This window comes from Filicampus tigris, chromosome 15 (genome assembly GCF_054856515.1).
Source record: "Filicampus tigris isolate MCC_2025a chromosome 15, RoL_Ftig_1.0, whole genome shotgun sequence".
NCBI lineage: Eukaryota > Metazoa > Chordata > Actinopteri > Syngnathiformes > Syngnathidae > Filicampus > Filicampus tigris.
Window position 1 is genome coordinate 7,541,716 of NC_141231.1, and position 20,728 is coordinate 7,562,443.

The 20,728-nt window shown below is 38.6% G+C and overlaps 2 protein-coding genes across 7 annotated transcripts in view; both read left to right on the forward strand.

Annotated features, from left to right (window-relative positions):
- The window catches only part of znf462 (zinc finger protein 462), a 46,641-nt gene extending 38,201 nt beyond the window's left edge, over positions 1–8,440 (forward strand). For all 5 annotated transcript variants that reach the window (XM_086053744.1, XM_086053741.1, XM_086053745.1 and 2 more), the window contains 7 exons: positions 359–559; positions 2,836–3,064; positions 3,132–3,286; positions 4,193–4,413; positions 6,585–6,927; positions 7,018–7,150; positions 8,141–8,440. In XM_086053744.1, the coding sequence (XP_085909870.1) occupies positions 359–559; positions 2,836–3,064; positions 3,132–3,286; positions 4,193–4,413; positions 6,585–6,927; positions 7,018–7,150; positions 8,141–8,348 (1,490 nt within the window). In that variant the 3' untranslated portion in view covers positions 8,349–8,440. The remainder of the gene's footprint in view (positions 1–358; positions 560–2,835; positions 3,065–3,131; positions 3,287–4,192; positions 4,414–6,584; positions 6,928–7,017; positions 7,151–8,140) is intronic.
- A 5,611-nt stretch (positions 8,441–14,051) lies between these two features.
- On the forward strand, positions 14,052–20,678 carry rad23b (RAD23 homolog B, nucleotide excision repair protein). 2 transcript variants are annotated; one of them, XM_086054172.1, is made up of 10 exons: positions 14,052–14,269; positions 14,873–14,954; positions 15,425–15,504; positions 15,833–16,035; positions 16,119–16,168; positions 17,138–17,265; positions 18,442–18,556; positions 18,639–18,766; positions 19,811–19,987; positions 20,173–20,678. In XM_086054172.1, the coding sequence occupies exons 1-10, from the start codon at positions 14,204–14,206 to the stop codon at positions 20,284–20,286; spliced, it is 1,143 nt and encodes a 380-aa protein (XP_085910298.1). In that variant the 5' UTR covers positions 14,052–14,203; the 3' UTR covers positions 20,287–20,678. The 2 variants fall into 2 exon arrangements, with proteins under 2 accessions (XP_085910298.1, XP_085910297.1); XM_086054171.1 differs by having other exon boundaries at positions 14,054–14,269; positions 18,442–18,562.
- Positions 20,679–20,728: the final 50 nt, after the last annotated feature.

Consider the following 20,728-nt stretch of genomic DNA (forward strand, 5'->3'; position numbering starts at 1 on the left):
TGAGGCCTCCGCTCCTCCAGGCTAGTATAAAGGGGATTTTGTGTTATGTCGTTTTTTTGGGTTTTTTTTTCAAACGACATTTAGTGTTTCAGTAGACACTGATGTGGTCACTCCACAGGGTTGTGCACGTCCTTGTTTATGCTCCAGAAAATGACACACCTTATTTTTTTAGCCCCTTTTCCACTGCATTTCTCGGTTCGTTTTAAACCACTTTCACATGGAATAAATTGTAAGACAATTTCGACAATTTCGGTATCTACATTTACAGCTTGAGGTTCTACTCGCACATAACTATTTAATATAGCTATGAGAATACAGATCTTTTGTAATATTTCACATTGTATTCCTCCACAATCAGGTGAGCAGCACACGTACAAGTGCTTGTCCTGCCCCTTCTCCTCCATGACCATCAGCCAGCTAAAGGAGCATTCATTGCGAGACCACGGCGAGGCCCTCACACTCCCCAAGCTGCGGGCCGCCACGCAGGCCGCTCACGCCGCCCTCAGGACCCCCACCCGAGCGACCACCAATGCGGAGCACAGCCCCTTGAATCCGGAAGGTATGGCATTGGTTAGACCCGTAGATCAAGGATTGGCATTAGAACACATAAAATATGATTTATCTAAAGTTGTCTTGTCCAAAAGGCTTCTTCAGTTCTAAATTGTAGGAGTAGAATTGCCTGATGTCTCTGAGGATGGTCACATCATGGGTTGTTGTTGTTGTTGCTGGGCGTGGCAGGTGAAACCACCATTTTTGCATACAAACGTGTTGTTCACCTGCCTGCTGGCAAAAGGGCTCAGTGGCCTCCTTTATCTTCACGACACGTCACTTGACAGAATGTGAGGTGGAATGTGATGGGTCCCTTATGCGGCTGGTTTGTCAGAGAAACATAACATACCGATGCACTTCAAACCCAGCAACACCCTCAGACAAAAGCTGTCCACCTCAAGGACAAAATCCCTCTGAGCAAACTCAGCAATGTTGTTTATGCAGTACAGTGGAGTGCAATGACCTCTTACATTGGAGAGACCAAGCAGCCTCCTACATGCACAACATTAGCATTGTGCCTTGTATGAATTTTGACATTAAAACATTTTCCCTCATAAACACGGTGCATACTTTAGTAAAAAAAATATGACTTAATTCTTGTAGCTATAGCCTTTGTACTGAAAAGGTGGTAAGTGTCTTGTATTGACATCTATATACGGTAAACATCTAACGTTAGCCGAGATGCTTATATCATCTCACATAAAGCATGCTTGGTTCATGTGTTGAATTCCTCCACCTTTACTGCAAAAGAAAGGGAGCATTGTGAAGCTGAACTGCAATGTTTTTGCAAACTCCTGACTGTTGAATGGTGCATTTTTCAGGTAGATAGATATTCTATTAGTGTCACAGTGGTTTATTTATTGATGTGTCTGCTCCTCAAAGTAGGGCGAGAAGATGAGCTCGCTCACTCACATAAGCTCTCTTGTGAGAACGAGTGAGGCACATGCACGTTTGCTCCACCGCCGCTACCGCACTATGATCGATTGATCACCCAAGTGGGATATATGCATGTGATTGATCATTTAAATTGAGTATTAGGAGCGATTATGTGGCATGAGAGTTGTTCATTTGCCAAAATATAGTAGAGATTAAATCCAAATATCTGCCAATCAAAAACACCAAGACTCACCACGCACAATATTAGGAATTAAAGACTAACAATTGTTATTTATATGAATGTCATCCAGCGTATTGGTGCGACATTGAGCCTTTAAAAATCATCAAGAAATGTATGCAAGGAAAAAAAGTTTAGTTACATGCATAATGACTTGGGCTTTTACTTAAATTTGGAAGGAATTTTAATATGAGCGTGGGGCGGGGAATCATCGTTTGCATTTAATATTTGGTATTTATTCATGTAAATTAAGACTTTTTTTCTCATAACATTATGATTTGTTTTGTAAAATGTTTTTACTCAATATTTAGTGTTCTCTTAAAATTACCCATTTTGATGTTAGGTTAAAAAATGTAAAAGTCCAAGTTTGACTAATTTCAGTATAATAAAATACCTTTTTGCTCATAATATTTTTTAATCCGTTCTCATCAAAATAAAATGTTTTTTGTAATATTGCAACTATTGTAGCCTTTTTTTTCCCCCTCGTAGTATTTAAGATGGTTTCTGATTGTTTTGTCCATATGTGACATGGAAGTTCAATGCAATGTGATCCGTACAATTCCGATTTTTTTTTTTCATATCCAACCCAGGTCTCTTTCCTATGTAGATAAAAATGTATGATGCGACTGCGGTATGATGGTTCCGGTTGCACTCATCCGAAATGTATGTCATCAGAAGATGACTAACATCATAGTTGCTCAACAAAACAGAACTGACAAGAAATTATTTCAAGCAAAATTGAAATTCATTGAAATTGCCACAGTTGCATCAGGATTGAGACTTGTATGTCTATTCCGTTCACATCAGAAGTTGGATTTGTTATTGTCATGTAAACATCTACTATACATAAGATCGGATTGAACAAAAAATCTGAATTGTTCATCATGCCCTGCAGTGTGAACGTAGCATGCCCTAACCACATTTCTATTCTTTTTTTAAATACCCTATTTTTCCCCAAATCATTTCTAATTAAAACTTTACTCTTGTATAATAGTTATTCTTGCTTGTCACATTATACCACTATTAAATACACATTTTCTTTTAATAGTATTACAATTTTAATCTTGTTAGTTTACATTTTTTTTCCTTTTTAGTATACATTTTTCCCCCTGTTATTTCAGTTGAAAAATGTATGTGCATATTTATTATCAGAGACTATGCTCATCTTTCAGATGCCTCATACTGGGAGCCGGCTGATGTCCGCGAGCAGCTCAGCCATTACCAGACCTCTTCTCGCAGTCACACGTCCCCCGGCGACCATCGGCCCGACAGCATCCTCACCTGTGAGTTCTGCGAGTTCAGCTCAGGCTACATGCAGAGCCTGCGGCGACACTACCGGGACCGCCATGGTGGCAAGAAGCTCTTTAAGTGCAAGGACTGTTCCTTCTTCACCTGCTACAAGTGAGACAGCACTGTGCTGAATAATTGAAGCTGGATGTAATGTTAACAGAGCTGGTAATGGTCTTAGGAATACATTCACCTTGCACGTGGAGGCGGGCCACAACAACAACAGCAACAACAACAACGCGCCAGAAGACGTCCAGAAAGACCTTCGCTGCCCTCTGTGTCTCTACCACACCAAATACAAGAGCAGTATGATCGACCACATTGTCCTGCACAGAGGTACACAAGCTGTCTCAACACACTTCCGTGTGTCACTTTGAAGAATACAGCAGTGAAACATTTTTACTCTTAAAATTAACAGGCACTTCATTAACGTCAAACAACGTGCGATCAAGGGTGCAAAGCGGTTTCCAGTTGCCGTCTGCAAAGGGAGATCTTGTAGTTCACCTGTATAAACGCACTTTGCACGCGCCGATCTCATGCACGGACCCTAGCGAGTCAATTTCTGCATCTGCAATGGAAAGGATTGTGTGTGGCACCGCTCTGATTTGAAGAAACGTCTTCTTCCACCTATGCGAGTCTAGGAATAATACCAAAAGAAAGAAAACTCCACCCATGCGCACAGTTACGCCTGTATCTCACTGAGCTTTTGCGAGTGTTGCCGATGGGAGCAAGCAGTGTTGATTTATCGTCATGGTGCATTCAAGGTTGCAAAGATGTTGGCCAACAGTTTTGTTCAAAATTTCCTTGCGACAAGAAAATACATAAAAAATGTTGGCAAACGTTTGGGACCTTGAACGAACCCTGATGAGAAATCAACATTCGCTACCTTTGTAAACCCCTGTAAAGTTTGGCCCTTGAGTGTGACAAGCGGTTTAGACTGCACTTTGTGCTATATTTACAACAACAACTTAGGCTTCGATTGTCAGACGATATGTCATGTTTTTTCTCATATTACTACAACCTCACGCTCGTAAAATAGTTTTAGTCTTGTCTAATTTGTTTTTTTAAGTTATTATATAGGCAGTAAGGTGAATTGGTGTACTATCACGTCTGCCTCCCAGTTCGGAGGTTCTGGGTTCAAATCGTGATCCTAATGAGGACTAGTGCTGTAAAATATTGAAGGATGGATGCCATTGAGATTGAGCAAGTGTACCTAATGTTGTGTCTTTTTATTTCCACCAGAGGAGCGTGTGGGTCCGCTGGAGGTGAATCGCTCCAAGCTGTCGCGTCACCTCCAGGGTGTGGTGTTCCGCTGCCACAAGTGCACGTTCACATGCTCCAGCGACCACGCCCTGCAGCTGCACCTGCACAAGCACGAGCTCAAGCCCTACCGTTGCCAACTGTGCTACTACGACAGTCGCCGCCGCAGCCAGCTGGAGGAGCACCTTCGCCTCGAGCACAAGGTCAGGATCGTGAGAATCTGTTCCTATATACGCTCAACTTCAGAAAACAGGTCAGCCGTGATTAGTCGTTACCTGAGCCCTGATTAGTTGTGATGTCATTTTAAGTCGACAGAAGTGACAAAATGGCCACCCCCAGTGATGGCTAAAAACAAGTGGATAACTTCTTATTCCACAAATGCAATATTTATCAGAATGCCTTGTTTCAACAAGTGGGCTTGCATAGAACATATTCTTGAAATATATATGTTTGGGTTGACTTTTTCCTTTAAATACAATAAAATCAACACATTCTTGCTTTTTAAATATTTAAATATGTTGTATTTTGAGTTTTATCCACTGAAATTGATGAGTCTTCATTGATCTTTTACCACGCTGCACACATTTCTTTTTGTTTGGCACATCAGGTTAAATCCTTTTAAAAGGAATGGCTTGAACAAGATATTAAGCCCAGAAAATGTCCATTGAATATTCAGTTAGATTTTGTACTGGGGAAAAAAAAAAATAAATAATCCCCAAAAAAGTAACTACACAGACGTAATTCATTCATTTTTTTCTTAAAGGCTTGAATAATACAGAATTAAGACACAAAATATGAAATGATTTTTCAAACCTATCGCATTAGATCATGAATATACAGAGCCAGTGCCGGTTCTGACAGGGCAGCCACAACATGGCTTGGCGGGCCACCACCCTAAAAGGCTTAGTTAATGTAGGACCCGTTTCGTGTTTTTAAAATATTTTTCATGTTAGTGTTTGTTTTGCATATCATAACTTTAGTTTTATTGTTGTATTCTACTGATACCATATACCATATTCCTTACATCACATAACATTACATACATTACAGCAATCAATTTTTTTTACTTGCAACTTCATTTTTATAAAATTATATCTTTTTCTTGTAATATTACAACTTTATCCTTGCAGTATTAAGGTTGTAAAATGTAATTTCATATCAAAAATGGGATTTTTTTTCTCTTTGTATTACAGCTTCTTAGAAAATTAAAAACATTTTCCATTACAACTTCATTTGTTAAATTACGTATTTTTGCTTGTATTTGTTTAACTATTCTATAATTTAGGTATTTTTTTTCTAAAATCTCATACCCTTTGTTGTTTTTTACTGCTATACACTAATATGGATTTTCACACTTTTTTGTGCTATTCGTACATTAGTCTTGTAAAATTATTATTTTTTGGTCAAATATAATTAAGGAAACTTTTTTTCTCATAAAATTCTGAGGTTTTTCCTTTGAATATAACAACTGTAGTCTCCTACAATGTTTTACCTCATAATATTACACATTTACTCTCAAATTTTTCTTGTGATATTGTTCGCGATCTCCCGATCTGATCACAGTGATTGGAAATCGGGGCCGATCATGTGATTTTTAGCTGATCAGGGCAAAATGATTGACTTTCTTAATTTCCTGAAGTCTTAAAGGTCACAAAGTGATCAATGAATGCAAAGCTATAAAGAGGTATAATAGCTTAATGTTATTATTCACAATTTTAGTTTTTATATTTTGGTGGGGTAGTGGTCAGAGTGAGTGTAAGAGCGCCACACACACAAGCACACACAGGCACGTCTGTCTGTGCGCTGCAGCGTATTGTATTTCGAGCAACAAGCAGACACCAGCAATGTCAAAGCAATCATTTGGATGTGCGCTTTTTTTCTTAATGTTTTGCCAAAGTACATGATTGGGACTTGCTATCGGCAGACAGTTGAAACTAGGGCTGAACGTTTGATCTCATTTGCATTATAATCGCAAAAAAAAATCATTTAAAAAACGGCAACCCATATCGCAGTTGCAATTTTTTGGGGAAATAAACGCAATTAGGTTATTTTTGATAATCGTTCAGCCCTAGTTAAAATCAAAGAACAAAAAAGTGTAATTGGGATTATATATAATTTTCTAATGAAAATCCTATTTTCAGATCAAATCCATAATATAACAAAATTCGTCATAAGATAACCATTTTTTTTTAAGTGATGCTTTTTCCTGTAATTTGGAACTTAATTGCTGTAATTTTCTGAATGGGCTTTTTGGCAGCAAACTTCTGAGAAACGAAACCACCCACAACTGATCAATTATTCTATCATTGGTAGTGACATGTTGAATTTTCCAGTAGCATGTCAAACTCAGATGAGACATTGCGGATGTTATCAGGTCATCCGGAACTTTGAGCTGATGGGCCGCGTCAACTTAGACCAGCTGGAGATGATGGAGGAGCAGGAAAACAGCAGCAGTGACGAGGAGCAACAGCAGGAGGTGGAGGTTGGGGAGAAGGAGGAGGAGGAGGAGGAAGAAGAAGAACAGGAACAGGCCGACAGGATGGAGATGGCGGTAGATGAAAGTGTGGCGGAGGAAGACGAAGGCGTGGAGGTGAAGGAGGACCCGGGAGAGGAAGAGGGCAGCGTGGAGGATGACGAGCAGGAGGACAACATCAAGGAGGAAGAAGAGAATGAGGAGCAGTTCAAAGAGGTGGAAGAAGAGAGGCCTGCACTACAAGGTTTCTTATCAAAGAATATCTCACAATAAATCGAAATAAGCCACACATCAATACCAAACTGAGACATCCATTCAACTCTTTTTTTCCCAGAAGTCCTTGCTTCTCCAACGAGCAGCAGCAGCAGTAGCAGCATCTCTGGAGAGAAGCGGCTTCCCTGCGAATTCTGTGGACGCTGCTTCACTAACAATTTGGAGTGGGAACGCCATGTCCTGCGTCATGGCATGTAAGTATTAGTATTACATCATTTCATTATTTTGTGTTTTTTATTTCTGTACCTATTCCTATACCTTTAGATACATTTGGTGACAAATAATTTTGCTGTTAGAAAATTACCGACCTGTTTTTTTTCTGGTAATACTGTATTACATATTTATTTTTGTAAATAAAGTTTGTTGTACACTTCACACTGATAATATTAGAAGTATATTTCTCATGACGCATTGCGGGGGGTGTATTTTTGGGGGGTCAAAATGACTATTATTTTTGTATTATCTCTGATTTTTCTCATAATGCATCCTTATTCTCAGAATACGTTGTATTGTAATATCACGACTTTTGTTTAGACTAGTCTGGGAAATGTAAAGGAATTTTATTGTAGAATTTACATAGATTTATACTTGTAAAATGATGGATTGGTTCTTATAAAATTGTTTTTTTTTCCTTTCGATATAATTTCGTTCTCAAAAAAAGTTTTTGTAGTATTTCAAATTTATTCTTACAGAATTAACCATATTTTCTAGCAATATTAAAACTATGGTATATTCTTATAAAATTACATCTTTTTAAGAGTAGTGTTTGGAATTTATTGTAATAATTTTTTTCATTGTAATACAACTATTTTTGTAGAATTTTATTCTTTTACCAAAAATTGTAAATGTTTTCTCATTAAATTTAAGTGGTTTTTTTCATGGTGTTATTGTAACTTCAGCCTCTCTAAAATTACTTTTTTAAACATTTTAACTTTGAAAATGTAAGCTTTGTTTCTGAATTCACCCCGCAATGTCACATTACATGTTTTTTCTTGTACTATTAAAACTTTGTTCACTTAGAATATTTTTTTCTTGTAATATCTCCCGTTCTTTCTCCTATATTTTTTTTCTTACAGTATTACGACTTTGTTCTCATAAAATGGCACATTCGAGATATTGTGTGGGATTAAATGTGGTCTTCTGCCACCATACAATTCTTTTATCAAGTATATTATCTCTTATAGGACAGTGAACAATAGTCAACTGGACACCAGCACAAACTCCAACTTGGAGGCCTCTGCCCTATCCTCCCTCTCTTCCACTTCTGTCGACACCGGACTGGAACTTTCCACCAACCGGAACGAGGATCAGAACACTTTGAGTCTTTCGCCGGGTCAGCACGCAGACGATGAGGAGCTGCTTGATGCCAAAAAGGATCAACAGTCGGGTTGACCCGTTTAGGACTTTTAGAGGTTAGGTTAAAATAGGACATTTAAAGAAATAAAACAAAAGAGCGCATCATTAGATTGTAGGTGTTATAAATATATAATGTGTATATATATATATATATATATATATATATATATATATATATATATATATATATATATATATATATATACACAAATATATATATATATACACAAATATATATATATATATATACACAAATATATATATATATATATACACAAATATATATATATAATACATATATATGTATATATATATATATATATGCGTGTATATATATGTGTATATATATATATGTGTATATATATATGTGTGTGTATATATATATATATATATATATATATATATATATATGAAGAAGTATTAGGTTGTGCTGCTTTACAAAAAAAAAAAGCTGGCGGTCCCCTAGGACAGATTTTAATATATTGGTAACCAATAGTGAACTTTATTGCTGACATTCTGGTCAAAAAGTACAGAGAAAGATGCCACCTATCTACATACAAATTATTTATAGACAATGCTGCCCCAAAATGATTATCCAAATTGAGCATATTTGAAGCACCTTTGACATACACATGGGGAAGAAAAAAAAAAAAAAAAGAAGTCAACAATGTAGAGAGCTACCTTATCTTTTTCCCATTGAAGCCTTGTGTTAAAACGTGGAGTAAGGCTCGCACCTTATCTATTTTACTACTAATCCTCGTTGGTAGAAACAATTGACCCCCCCGTGTTTTGTAGCAAATTGCTATCATTAGATCCTTTACGATATAATAATTATTATACTACGTATAAGCCTTCGGTCCTTAATTGTTTGGACTGTACTGTTTATAATGATTCTTCAGTAAATGTTTTTGTTCAAACCCAGGTTACCAATATCACCGTCGAAGCCCGGTGGATGCACATGATAATATCTTGACGTTTCATCCACACTCCGCACAACTTTATGATTATGATTACGTGTAAGCGGAGAAGAGTAGGGTTTCTAGCTGGACTACAAGTTAGCCTCTCGATTTAAGGCGCAAAAGGTTGCACTTGTCTATTTTAGTAACGGATCAATCAATTAGTGATTAATAATACCCGATACCACAAAATGAAGTGCACTGCTTGGCTGCAACTAATAAAAGCGTTGCTGATTCAACTAGTTTGCTGTCTGAAAAAGACAACATGATGTCAGCGACTGAAAGTTGAGCTAAATCCATGGAGATAAACATTATTCCGCATAGAAAGAGGAGTTCAGAACATCAAGCATTTTGTTGATTGCTTGTGATTTTTTTCCTCATAGCAAGATTATGTGAACAGAAAACTTCAAGTTAAACTGTGTTGTTTTGACTGTTAGCCTCCTTTACTGCAACGGATCTCAAAAAGGTTTATCAGTTTTGTAAGTGCTAAAAACATTCACATAATAGCTCCGCGCGGCAGCATGTTTGTTTGTTTAAGAAAGGGTTAGGGGACGCTACACACAGGCTGGTCTCTAGTTGGCAGCAGGCTGTAAAGTGCGACTTGTGGGTGATTGCTTTTGTCATCAGCAAGGAACATATGCCAATTTTGCACAGAAATTGTCCGATCACGATCAGTAGCCGCTGGATCGGCGCACCATTAGTATGAATATTGAAATAATAATGTCATTTCAGTTTACTCACAAATTGACTTACTCAGTTTGAAATCTGGGCCTGTTGTTACACGTAGGAAGCCATGACTTCATTCATGATAGAAGATGGATAAACAGGTTTATTGCAAGCTTCTGCCATCTCACGCAAGAGCATACAACTGTTCAGCACATCAGTGGCATAGCTAGAGGACCAAAATATATATTAGGGCTGTCAAAGTGAAAGCATTAACTATGGGGATTAATTTAAATTTTATAGTGCACAAAAAAAAATTACTCTGTTGACTCAGTTTTATTTACTTCCTGTGGCAGCTGACCTGCTCACTTTGCAGCCAAACATCAAGGAGAGTCACTGTCACAGACAGAGTTTTACGTAGTTTTATTTTTATTTTATTTTTTTTTGACGGCTTAATGGAGAAATCCCAAATTTGTGCACTTTGCAAAGTCAAATTCAAATACCGTATTAGTTGTACATCTTGGGTGTGTCTTTCAACAGTTGTATTTTACAGGAAAAGAATAGTTTTCAACGATCAAAGAAAGCTAATAGAACAGTCTTTGAATCAAAATACACTTTTATTTTTTTCCATATTAATTAACAGATTTTACTCAAGTAAATAAGGTTCCAAGCTTCGTTAAAAAAGTGTAGTTGAAAAATAGAATTAATTGCGATCAATTACGAACAATTTTGCGATTAATTAGTTTAAAAATGTATTCGCTTGACAGCACTAATATATATATATATATATATATATATATATATGCATACTACCCTAACCTATGCTAATGCCGCGTTTAAGTTTAAAGTCACAGTAACATTTGTTTGAAAAAACACATGTACACCATGAAAAAATAACAAAGTGACAGACAATAGGAATGGAGGTAACAGAGCGTGCATTGTACCATGTATTCTTTGTTCATAACCTCAAAAATGAGGACCATCATAATCTAAGACCCCCTGTATAGTCATTAAATACAAAGGCAAGTGCAACCTTGACAAAAAGCCTAGGTTTTTTTTTTTAACGTAATTTCATTTAAATGATCGTCATCCCCACCTCTTCTTTCTCCTGTGTCACTGCATTTATGTGCTTCTTTTTTAGTTTAATACGGTTAACGAAGAAAACAAAAAGGCATAGATTGTATTTGTGTTGAAAGTTGCTGCTCGAATGCCTTGAAGCCTTATTACGAGGAAACAAAAGATAGCAATCAGATTTTTGTCAAATGCCCACATTAGCGCTGTCATGAAAAGAAAAACGAGCACGTTTGATAAGAATTATCATGTGTCACCCAACTAGCTGTCAAGCCTGCTGTGTTGCCCCACAGTTGATGTCTTTTCCGTTAGCGGACAAAAGGGAAAGGCCAACTGTTTTCCGTGTACAGACTACAGAACTATTTGTTATGTGTTTGAACTGTGGTCTTTCAAAAAGCATACGCTATAGCCCTTCCCACCTTTCTTTTTTTCCAATATCCTAGTTACGCTTGAAAAAATAAATACGATAGTTGACTCATCCCAGACTTGCTGTACAAATTCCGTTAACAATGGGGAAAATAATCACATCGGAAGCATGTTTGAGTAAGTCAGCATTTGCTTGAGGCTACAACACACTAACAACTAAATATTTCCATGAAGCCTTAGCGAAGCCTCTGTCACACAGTGAGCTAGAATCGTCGCATCAGGGCCATAACGGAATATTCGGCATTTATCATTAAGTGTCAGCTAAGTGGGATATTGCCACAACAAATGCCATCACCGCCTTATACACGCGACTTGACATGAATGGCAAGTCCTGCCTCAGTTTCAACTCTGATAGGACCTCTAAGGCAGAAAATGGCAAGAGTTGACTTCCAACCACCACTCCGTATCAGTGCTGTTTGTAAAAATATAGAAAAAGGGCAGAAAAAAGCAACTTTCAGAGGCAGAGTATAAAAGGGCGTTACACGCATGCCTCATTCCGCCTTGGTTATAGTCCTGACAGAAAATGGCCGGGCCAACAGTATTTCCCAATTCCATGTTGGTGCCGTTCATACAGAATGGAAAAACAAAAAATGTCGGCTTTGCACACATGCTTCATCCTGCTTTGGTTTCGACACTTAATAGGACCTCCAAGGCAGAAATTGTCGTACCCTCATTCCTTGTGAGTGCTGTATATACAGAATAGTGTAAAAAAAATAAATAAAGGCGGAAAAATATCTTATTACTGACAGTGTATAGAGGGGTTTCCACACACGTCCACAGTGGGAAAATTCAATGGCTTCTACTGGCACACACGTCCTCCCACCGCTGTTCTGGCTCTGATACTACCTCCAAAGGTGGGAAATGGCCGTGTTGACTTAGTACGCCCTTTCCATTCATACAGCATAGCTACTTCACGAGTTAACCAGTCAATCCCTTGAGATCCGGTTCCCGCTAATCCTAGACATTTGTATCAGTCACCATGCGTCCGTTGTTGGCAGAAGGCGGGAATGTATCAGCCTATCTGTGCTCCTCTTTTTCTCAACATAATCGTAGCAGTCGGGTCGGTGGCGAGTTCTTGTCTCTCAGTTGGACCTCCTCCCAATGTGAAATCAGATGCCGGGACAATCTCGGAATTTGAGGTCCTTGAAACTGTTTTTTTTTTTTTCTTTTGTGGTTCTGTGATGATTTTTGGAATAGTTTGTGACTATGAATCTCCCTCACCGTGTGATCACAGTCTGGTTCTGACTGTAAAAACAAAACAAAAAAAAAAAAAAACTCCCGCTTGACCCAAAGTTGAGTCCCTGCTGACAACACACTGGATATATACGTTGTACATATGTTTTTTTTCTTTGATCCATAGATTGACACTAGAATCTGTCCTTCTATGCCTTTTTTTCTCGTTTAAATCTAAATCCCTGATATGGTGGGTTGTGGTCGTTGCCTAGGATGATTGTTTACAATTTGATTCCATATTATCTCCGGATATTCTGTACATATTGTAATTCATTGTCTTTTTTTAACTTGATAATAAAGTTATCAGATAACGCTCACTCGTCTTCTCGTTTGTTCTGTAAAAAAATCATCTAATATTTATATGCCTGATGTGGGGGGCCGTTGAGATGCGTTCTCACATGTCTGATGTCAAGTCTTAGAACTGTTCAGATCGCAGAGGATCAGATTTTTAATCTGAAGCTTTAGTGATTCAGATGAGGGGAAAAGGAGGACACGACGTGAGGGTGTGCCAAGACAGAGGGCGACAAAGTCTTACTACAGAAAAAGTAGTCTAGATGGATAGTAGAGGCTTATATAAAGACTGACAGATTCAACTCAACCATTCTTTAATTATGTAACTTCATACCAGCGATTCCCTCACTTTTGACTGAGCCCGTATATAGTTATGTGTGCATTGTTATAACTTGATTCCAACCTAAAACAACAAAGCTGATGATATTCATAGTTTCGTATTTAAATTAAATACTAAAAACTGCTGTAAAGAGTTATATTGGCCAAGTAGCAAGCACACGACATGTGGTTTTATTTTATTTCGGCCCCAGTTTTTTTTTTTTTACTTAAACTCAGATTACGTTTAAATTTATGTGTAGGACCACAACGCCCAAAATGTGAGTGAGTGAGCGAGCGGGGGAGGGAGAGGGGGACAGATAGAGAGAGACAGAGAGAGAGAGAGAGAGACAGACATATGCTGCGTTCCAGTTGACTCGTAGAAATTATAACACACCGGGGTAACGTCACACTCTAAGGACCTATAAAGAGGTTACGTTTGCAGTTAACGTCACTATGCTTAAAGAACAATGTATAAAGGCGCGTGCGTCGTGGTTATACTCTTACCTAAGCGGACACAGTTGAGCGCACACAACACGAGTCGTTAGATGTCCCAGTATAACTGAACGCAACAACCCATCAATTAAAACAAAAACAAAAAAACATCCAGACAATTGAATAAAACGAACACGTTAAACGTTTTATTTGAAAAAAACAAACATATATATATATACATATATGTAATCGCGTATACTAATGATTCTTAATTGATTTTATTCGCGTGTTTGTTTTTATTGTAAATACGTAGACTTAATTTAAAATTTAAATTGACATTGAAAACCATAGAAGAAGAAAGCATAATCCGTAGAAGAAGAGCGGCGCAAAAGCGTCATGGCGGCTGACAGTTTGTAATGTGACAGCGAAAGCATCACAGAGTCCTACAAGTTTAATATATCGCCTTTGCACCGTGTCTGTGGATATAACGACACCGCCATAATGCAGATCACTTTGAAAACTTTACAACAGCAGACGTTCAAAATCGACATCGACGAGGAGGAGACGGTAGGAGTGTAAAAAAAATCATATCATGCGAGCAGGAGGGGGCGGGAGGCTGGAAGCAAGACTATTTGTGTAACCATTTTGTGTAAACCCCCTCTGAATGGTTCAAAAAGCTTATAGTGTCTGTGTCAGGCCTTTGAGAATTTATACAATTTACGTTTCATGTGAAGCGATAGTCACGATTATGTTTCTTCTGAGTGAAAAATCATATCACTGTCTAGCCATATAGCTCAGTACTATTTTACAATGTGAATTAAAACCCAACTGCTCGCCATAATGTGCTTATTACTTAACGTTATGTTTCAAACGACTATTTAATGCAGTTCTGCACTCAGCTTTAGTTTATAAATATTTTATAAACGTCTTAAAGGGGCTTGATGCCAAGAGACCTCGATAACATCCTGGTAGAGTGACTTCAACTTAGTTTTAGGTTCAACGACTGCATCGTTAAATGAGTCTTCAGCTTCATTTTATGGCTACAAAGTACACTTTGGACCTTGGATGCCTTTAAATGTGTGTAGCTGTACCTAATCTTGTGGCTGCTGGGCATATACTATTGTACAAAAGAGTACAATGATAATTTAATGTGTTATGTTTCGGTTAAAGGTGGTAACATTAAAAGAGAAGATTGAACAAGAGAAAGGGAAGGACAATTTTCCTGTTGCTGGGCAGAAACTCATCTATGCTGGTACTGTATTCTATTTTAACACAATATTTTGTACCACTTAGTGTCTAAAATGAATGTATTGGTTGTTGTTATGCTTCAAAACCAATTAATAGTGTGTTCTCAATATACAGTTATGCCTTGAGATAGAAGTTTAATTCATTCCCTGACTGACCATGCTCATAACTAAAGCTTGAAGGCTCTTTTTTTAACAAATGTTTGTTGTAAAGTGAGGCGAAGTTCACTGCTACCATACTGTGCTGGTTTCTAAATTTTTTTTCTTGCAAGTCAAAGCAAAAGATAATTTTTTAGACATTTTTTTTTATCTCAAAATCTCCAACAACTCAGAAGTTGGGTCACTTGTATTTCAAGGCACCACTGTACAGTGCAATACGTGTGTCAAGAGTCCCCAAGAACACATTAGAGTGAAGTTTTTTTTTTTTTTCCAATTTGGTTGAAATTATATTCATTTATATTTACATTTTGCCCTCCAGGTAAAATCCTCAGCGATGACTCCGTCCTCAAAGAATATAAAATTGATGAAAAGAACTTTGTGGTCGTCATGGTGACAAAGGTATCACCTTTGTTTTTCTTTTTTTGTCACAACTTAATAGTAATAAATAATTAGATATTAATCAGTGTGCAGCATGGTGTATTTTTTTCTCTACTCCAGCTTCCTGCCATATTCCAATAACATGCATGTTAGGTTCCATGAATATGCTTAAGAGATTTTCCATTTGTTTGAATAGCTGTTTCGTGCCCCATGATTGTCTGGGATCCCTCCTCTTCCCATAGTCAGCTGGGATAGGCTTCTGCTCCACCGTGCCTCTAATGAAAACAAGAAGAATAGAAATAGATGGATGTAACCGACGTTAATGTTGTGTTTTTGTGTTCCAATAAAGCCTAAAAAGCCCCCGTCTGCATCTCAGCCATCAACAGCCACATCAACAGCAGGCACTGCGCCTCCTCCGACGCCATCGTCCGCCTCGCACAATCCAACCGAGCGACTTCCTGCGGACGGACAAGCCGAAGCAAGGCGACCTCTTGCTGCTGCTGCAGCTTCAGCTGCCGTCACCACTGCTGACCCGGTGCCTCCATCAACAGGGTAACTGTGTGAAAATAGCAGTAATGTCCTGTATTTTCTGGCATTTACGATCCTGACTCACGCTAGTTTGCTTTCTTTTGCAGGATCTGGGAGACCTTCGGCAACTTAATGGACGAGGCGGGTTCAAATGTTGGTAAGGCTGTTATTCTTTGAAAGATGAACACAATATGTAATGTGATGCTGGCAGATGTTTATTTTGTTTGGAATTGAGATAAAAGTCGCAGTGAAAGCCAAAAGTCCAAACTGTCACCATCAAAGTCACGCAAGTTTAAAATAAAATCATCCACTAATGTACTCTAACACAGTAAATGTAGCACATAACACATGTAACACTCGTACCTTTTGAAACAGAGTGTCAAGCTTGTCCAAGAAACTTAACAGAGTCATCAGAACCTGTACAGACTCAAAAGCAAATCAAAGTATTTTTTTCCTCCCACTGCTCCTTTGCAAACAGCGCAAACAGATACATTAGAAAGGCACAATTTCAGTCGCAGCAGATCCAAACGAAAGTTTATTTGGTCAAAATTCAGCAAAATAAGTATTCTTTGCTTATGTTTATTTCAGTAATATTTCCAATAGACAGTAGGCTAAAATTTCATTGCTAAACAATCTATACATTCACTCAGTCCATAATGTCAAATTTCACCAAAAGTTGGTTAGTACCAGGTTCAGGTATTTCCTCTCAAACAAGCAATGTACTGTAGGTAGCGGCTAGCGTGAAAAGTCCACATCTTCACTCAGTGATCAATCTTTCCAAACGGTACCAACAGATGGACTCAAATGCATGACACCTGTCACGGGAAGAGACAAATCAAGGTCCGTTGTTAGCAAAAGGATGGTCAATACCAGACCGGGGTGAGAGTTCCAACAAAGAACAAAAACAGGAAGTACTATTACTACTGGCGCTCATCTACAACTGTCGTGACACTGAAACTTTGTACAGAAGAGCGATACAAAGTTAATCAGTTGATGGCTGAAAGTAGGTTTAGTGAAGCATGCTGACGTCAGGCATTATCCATGTCTCAAAATATAGACAACATTTAAGATGTGTTTTCCTGAACGTTTGAGCCAACCACCAAAGTGCTCTATGTTGGCATTGCAGTGACTGGCGCATCGTATGACGCCATGGTGACAGAGATGATGCTGATGGGCTATGAGAGGGAGCAGGTTGTGGAGGCACTGAGAGCCAGCTTCAACAACCCCGACCGAGCCGTGGAGTACCTGCTCTCAGTAAGACCTGACAGTCTGTCGACAAGGCAATTTTTCCGCCTTTGGCGGTAGTATTAGAGGTATAAGATGTGTTTATGGTAAGTACCATTTGTACTGTCTGTAAAAGTGGGCATTTTTGCTCCTTTCTTCTGTGTTAAACTGTTGTTTAAAGCAGCACTGCTGGGAATTGTGTGCAGGATTAATTTCCGCATGTGGAGCTTGTTTCAGCTGTAGTAGAATTTGGACCCCGTCTGTGTCTCAGGTCACCTTTAAACTCGCTGTAAAAGTTTTCAATTTTTTTCCTTATTTTCTGTGTTGCTGTTCCATATAAACAGCACCAACACTGAACAGGGGAAAAGTCAACCTGCAGTTTCCTCCCTTTGGAGGTAATACACAGTATACTGTATGTCTGTAAAGGCCCTTTTATACCGTTTGAGAATCGGGCATTTTTCTGCACTTTTCATTTGAGTCGTTGGTCTGTACTAAACAGTAGCAACACGGAGTCATGTGAGACAAGTTGACCCACAAATTTTTCCACCTTCAGAAGTAATGTTACAGTTGTAACAGGATAGCGGGATAATATATGTGTGTCAAGCACCCTCATGTTACCTGAAAGCCTGCACTTTTCCCGGCTTTTACTTCCTGTTCCGAATCGTGCATACACGGTTCGGGTATGCATAGCAAAAATGTCACCGATGCCCCGGAACTGGTATAAATTCCGGTGTCACCAGCAGTTCGGTTCCAACAGAATATTCTTAAGTGAACACAAAATTTCTGGGTTGCAAAACGCTCTGGCGGCATTCATGGTTCATAGAACAACGGCTATATTTGTAATTTTCGTATTAAGTTGACCTGGAATTTTTCAGTTATTGTAGAAATGGCACAGATTTGGATTGGGGGTGGACAATAAGTTGACCGCTGGTTTTGCACATTTTTTCCAGTGCAACTGTTCTTTAAAAATAAGAATGGTGGGGAGGGATATATGTTTTCTGCCTTGTGGAGGCAGTGTCAGAACTGTTATAAAGGCAGAACAATGCATGTGTTTCAATGTATTCTGCAATACCAGGACAAGGGTGTGAAGTTTTAAAACCAGGCATTCACTTAACTCTTGTGTTGAAAGCATCAGAGAAGTATGTCCGATGTCTTGCTGAACCTTGTACAGATTAGATTTCAAACATGGCATGATTCTTTCTTCAGGGTATTCCAGGCAGGGACCAGGTCCAGGCCAGGGGGTCCGACACGGCGTTGAGTGGAGCTCCAGCCGGACCCACGGGCGATCTAAATGACCCAGACAACACGGGGACCTCACAGGGTACAGGTAGCTCAAGCTGCAGGAGCAATGGCTTCATGTTAAATCCAAACATAATGGGTTGGCAATGTGGTTGTTCTGGCAGATAATCCATTGAGTTTTTTACGGAATCAGCCTCAGTTCCACATGATGCGGCACCTGATCCAGCAGAATGCCTCGCTGCTTCCTGCTCTGCTACAAGAGATTGGTAGGGAAAATCCAGAGCTGCTGCAGGTAAGCGCAGACCCTAATTCATACGACACATGCAATCTTTTAACCCCCTTCTCCGCTAAACAAGGGATGGGCAACTTAAAAGCTGGAGGAGGCCACAATTTTTCATCATTGCTACTCGCGGGCCGCATAGGACCACACACTTCTTAACCAGATGCATGACAAAAATGTTATTTTGAATATGGTCAAAATACGTGCAGTCGTGCAAAATACGCGCTCTTAATTAACCTTTTTCATTTTTCTTTTTTTTTAAGAACAATTTTTTAAAGACATTTTTCAGTGCATGTATAAAAGATCCACTTAACTAACCCAACAAAGTATTTGAAGCAAACATTAAAATAACCACATACTGTATTTTGTTTCCAGTGCAAAGGGCTCACTTATGTAAAAAATAGCATTCAAGGATGGCAAAAACTGTTGAACAAAAAAACAACATTGTGTAAGAACTAATTTTGTTTTTTTCTCACAAATGACCCAACTCAAAATTTTACTATTACCTGTATTGATGTACTGTGTTTGTCATGCATTTCATTCCAAATCCGCAGATAAATATTAGGCCTACTCAAGTTGTTGTATAAGGCAGTATAATACCTAATTAACCAAGGCATGTCTGCTATTTAATGGCGATAATTCAACTGTTCTGTTTCTATGTATGTGGTTACACTTTGCCATCAGAGAAACACCTTTTCTCTGGACTAATGAACTAATTCACTCCCAGACATTTTCAGACCCTCTTTTACCCTAACGTTTGAAAAAAACTGAAAAAATATATATAAATTCCTCGGATTGAATGGCTGGCAAGTAAATTAAAAGACAAGTACATTCATCAATGGCAATGGATCAGTTAAAAAAAAAAACACCCCAAAAGCTAGAGAAAGCTCTTAACGGTCATTAAAATAAAAAATTGTGAATCACTGTTTATACTATGACAAACCATCACCTATATCACATTAAGATCCATTTCCTGCTCTATCGTTCCCAGTACCCTTTTCCTGGTTTGAGAGGTGGCATCACAAATGAAAATGAATTTCATTTCCCCCGCTGCAGGAGATCAGCAACCATCAGGAGCACTTCATTCAGATGCTAAATGAGCCTCTTCCCGAGTCACCCGGGCCCATGGCCCACGACTCCGGGGGCCCTGGAAGTGCGCCGGGTGACTCGCAGAGCAGCAGCAACATGAGCTACATCCAGGTCACCCCGCAGGAGAAGGAAGCCATCGAAAGGGTGAGAACACGGGGCAAACCCCATGCACGTTTGTTCGGGAATACCATTCAGAGGAACCTCCAAATTTGGAAAGCAACTACAAATTGTAATTCTTGAAGCTTGACAGAAAGCATTGTTCCACTTTGGAGGTTCCACAATGCGCGTGTGCATCTAATTAGTGCATATCCCGTTTTTGTGTGTTGCAGTTAAAAGCGTTAGGCTTTCCCGAGGGAATGGTCATACAAGCTTACTTCGCATGCGAGAAGAATGAGAATTTGGCCGCCAACTTCCTTTTACAGCAGAATTTTGATGACGATTGAGAGATGACCAACTTTCGTTTTTGTTTTATTTCATATGTTTGATTGCCATTTACACAGCCTCATCCCCGAAAAATGAGTTCATTCACCACTATGTTGATTCGTTGTGATTAGTTTTCTTTTCTTTTCAAATAATGACACCAATTTTTCTGTTTAAAGGAATCAGCACGGTTTAAAATGCCTGAAAACTTCACATACCCAATGTCTTATTTTTTTCTAATTTTTTTGAAAAATGTAACCTATGTTTTGATAATGTCATCTTTGTTGTTGGACCCCCTCTGGCCCCCACCACCACCACACAAACCTTATCAGCATGTGAACCAGCTGAAGTTATGTGCTTTACACACATAATAATAGACTTGTGTTTTAATCTTAAATAAATGCCATATGCTCTACTGCGTATTCCCTGTGTATTGCAACTATTTAACCTATTTGTGACTATTTC

Excerpts from the sequence above, each read along its gene's own strand:
- rad23b (XM_086054171.1), top strand. The coding sequence starts at position 14,204 with ATGCAGATCACTTTGAAAACTTTACAACAGCAGACGTTCAAAATCGAC. Across the intron at positions 14,955-15,424 it reads GCAGAAACTCATCTATGCTG|GTAAAATCCTCAGCGATGAC; the intron begins GTACTGTATTCT and ends TTTGCCCTCCAG. Across the intron at positions 18,767-19,810 it reads AAAATCCAGAGCTGCTGCAG|GAGATCAGCAACCATCAGGA; the intron begins GTAAGCGCAGAC and ends CCCCCGCTGCAG.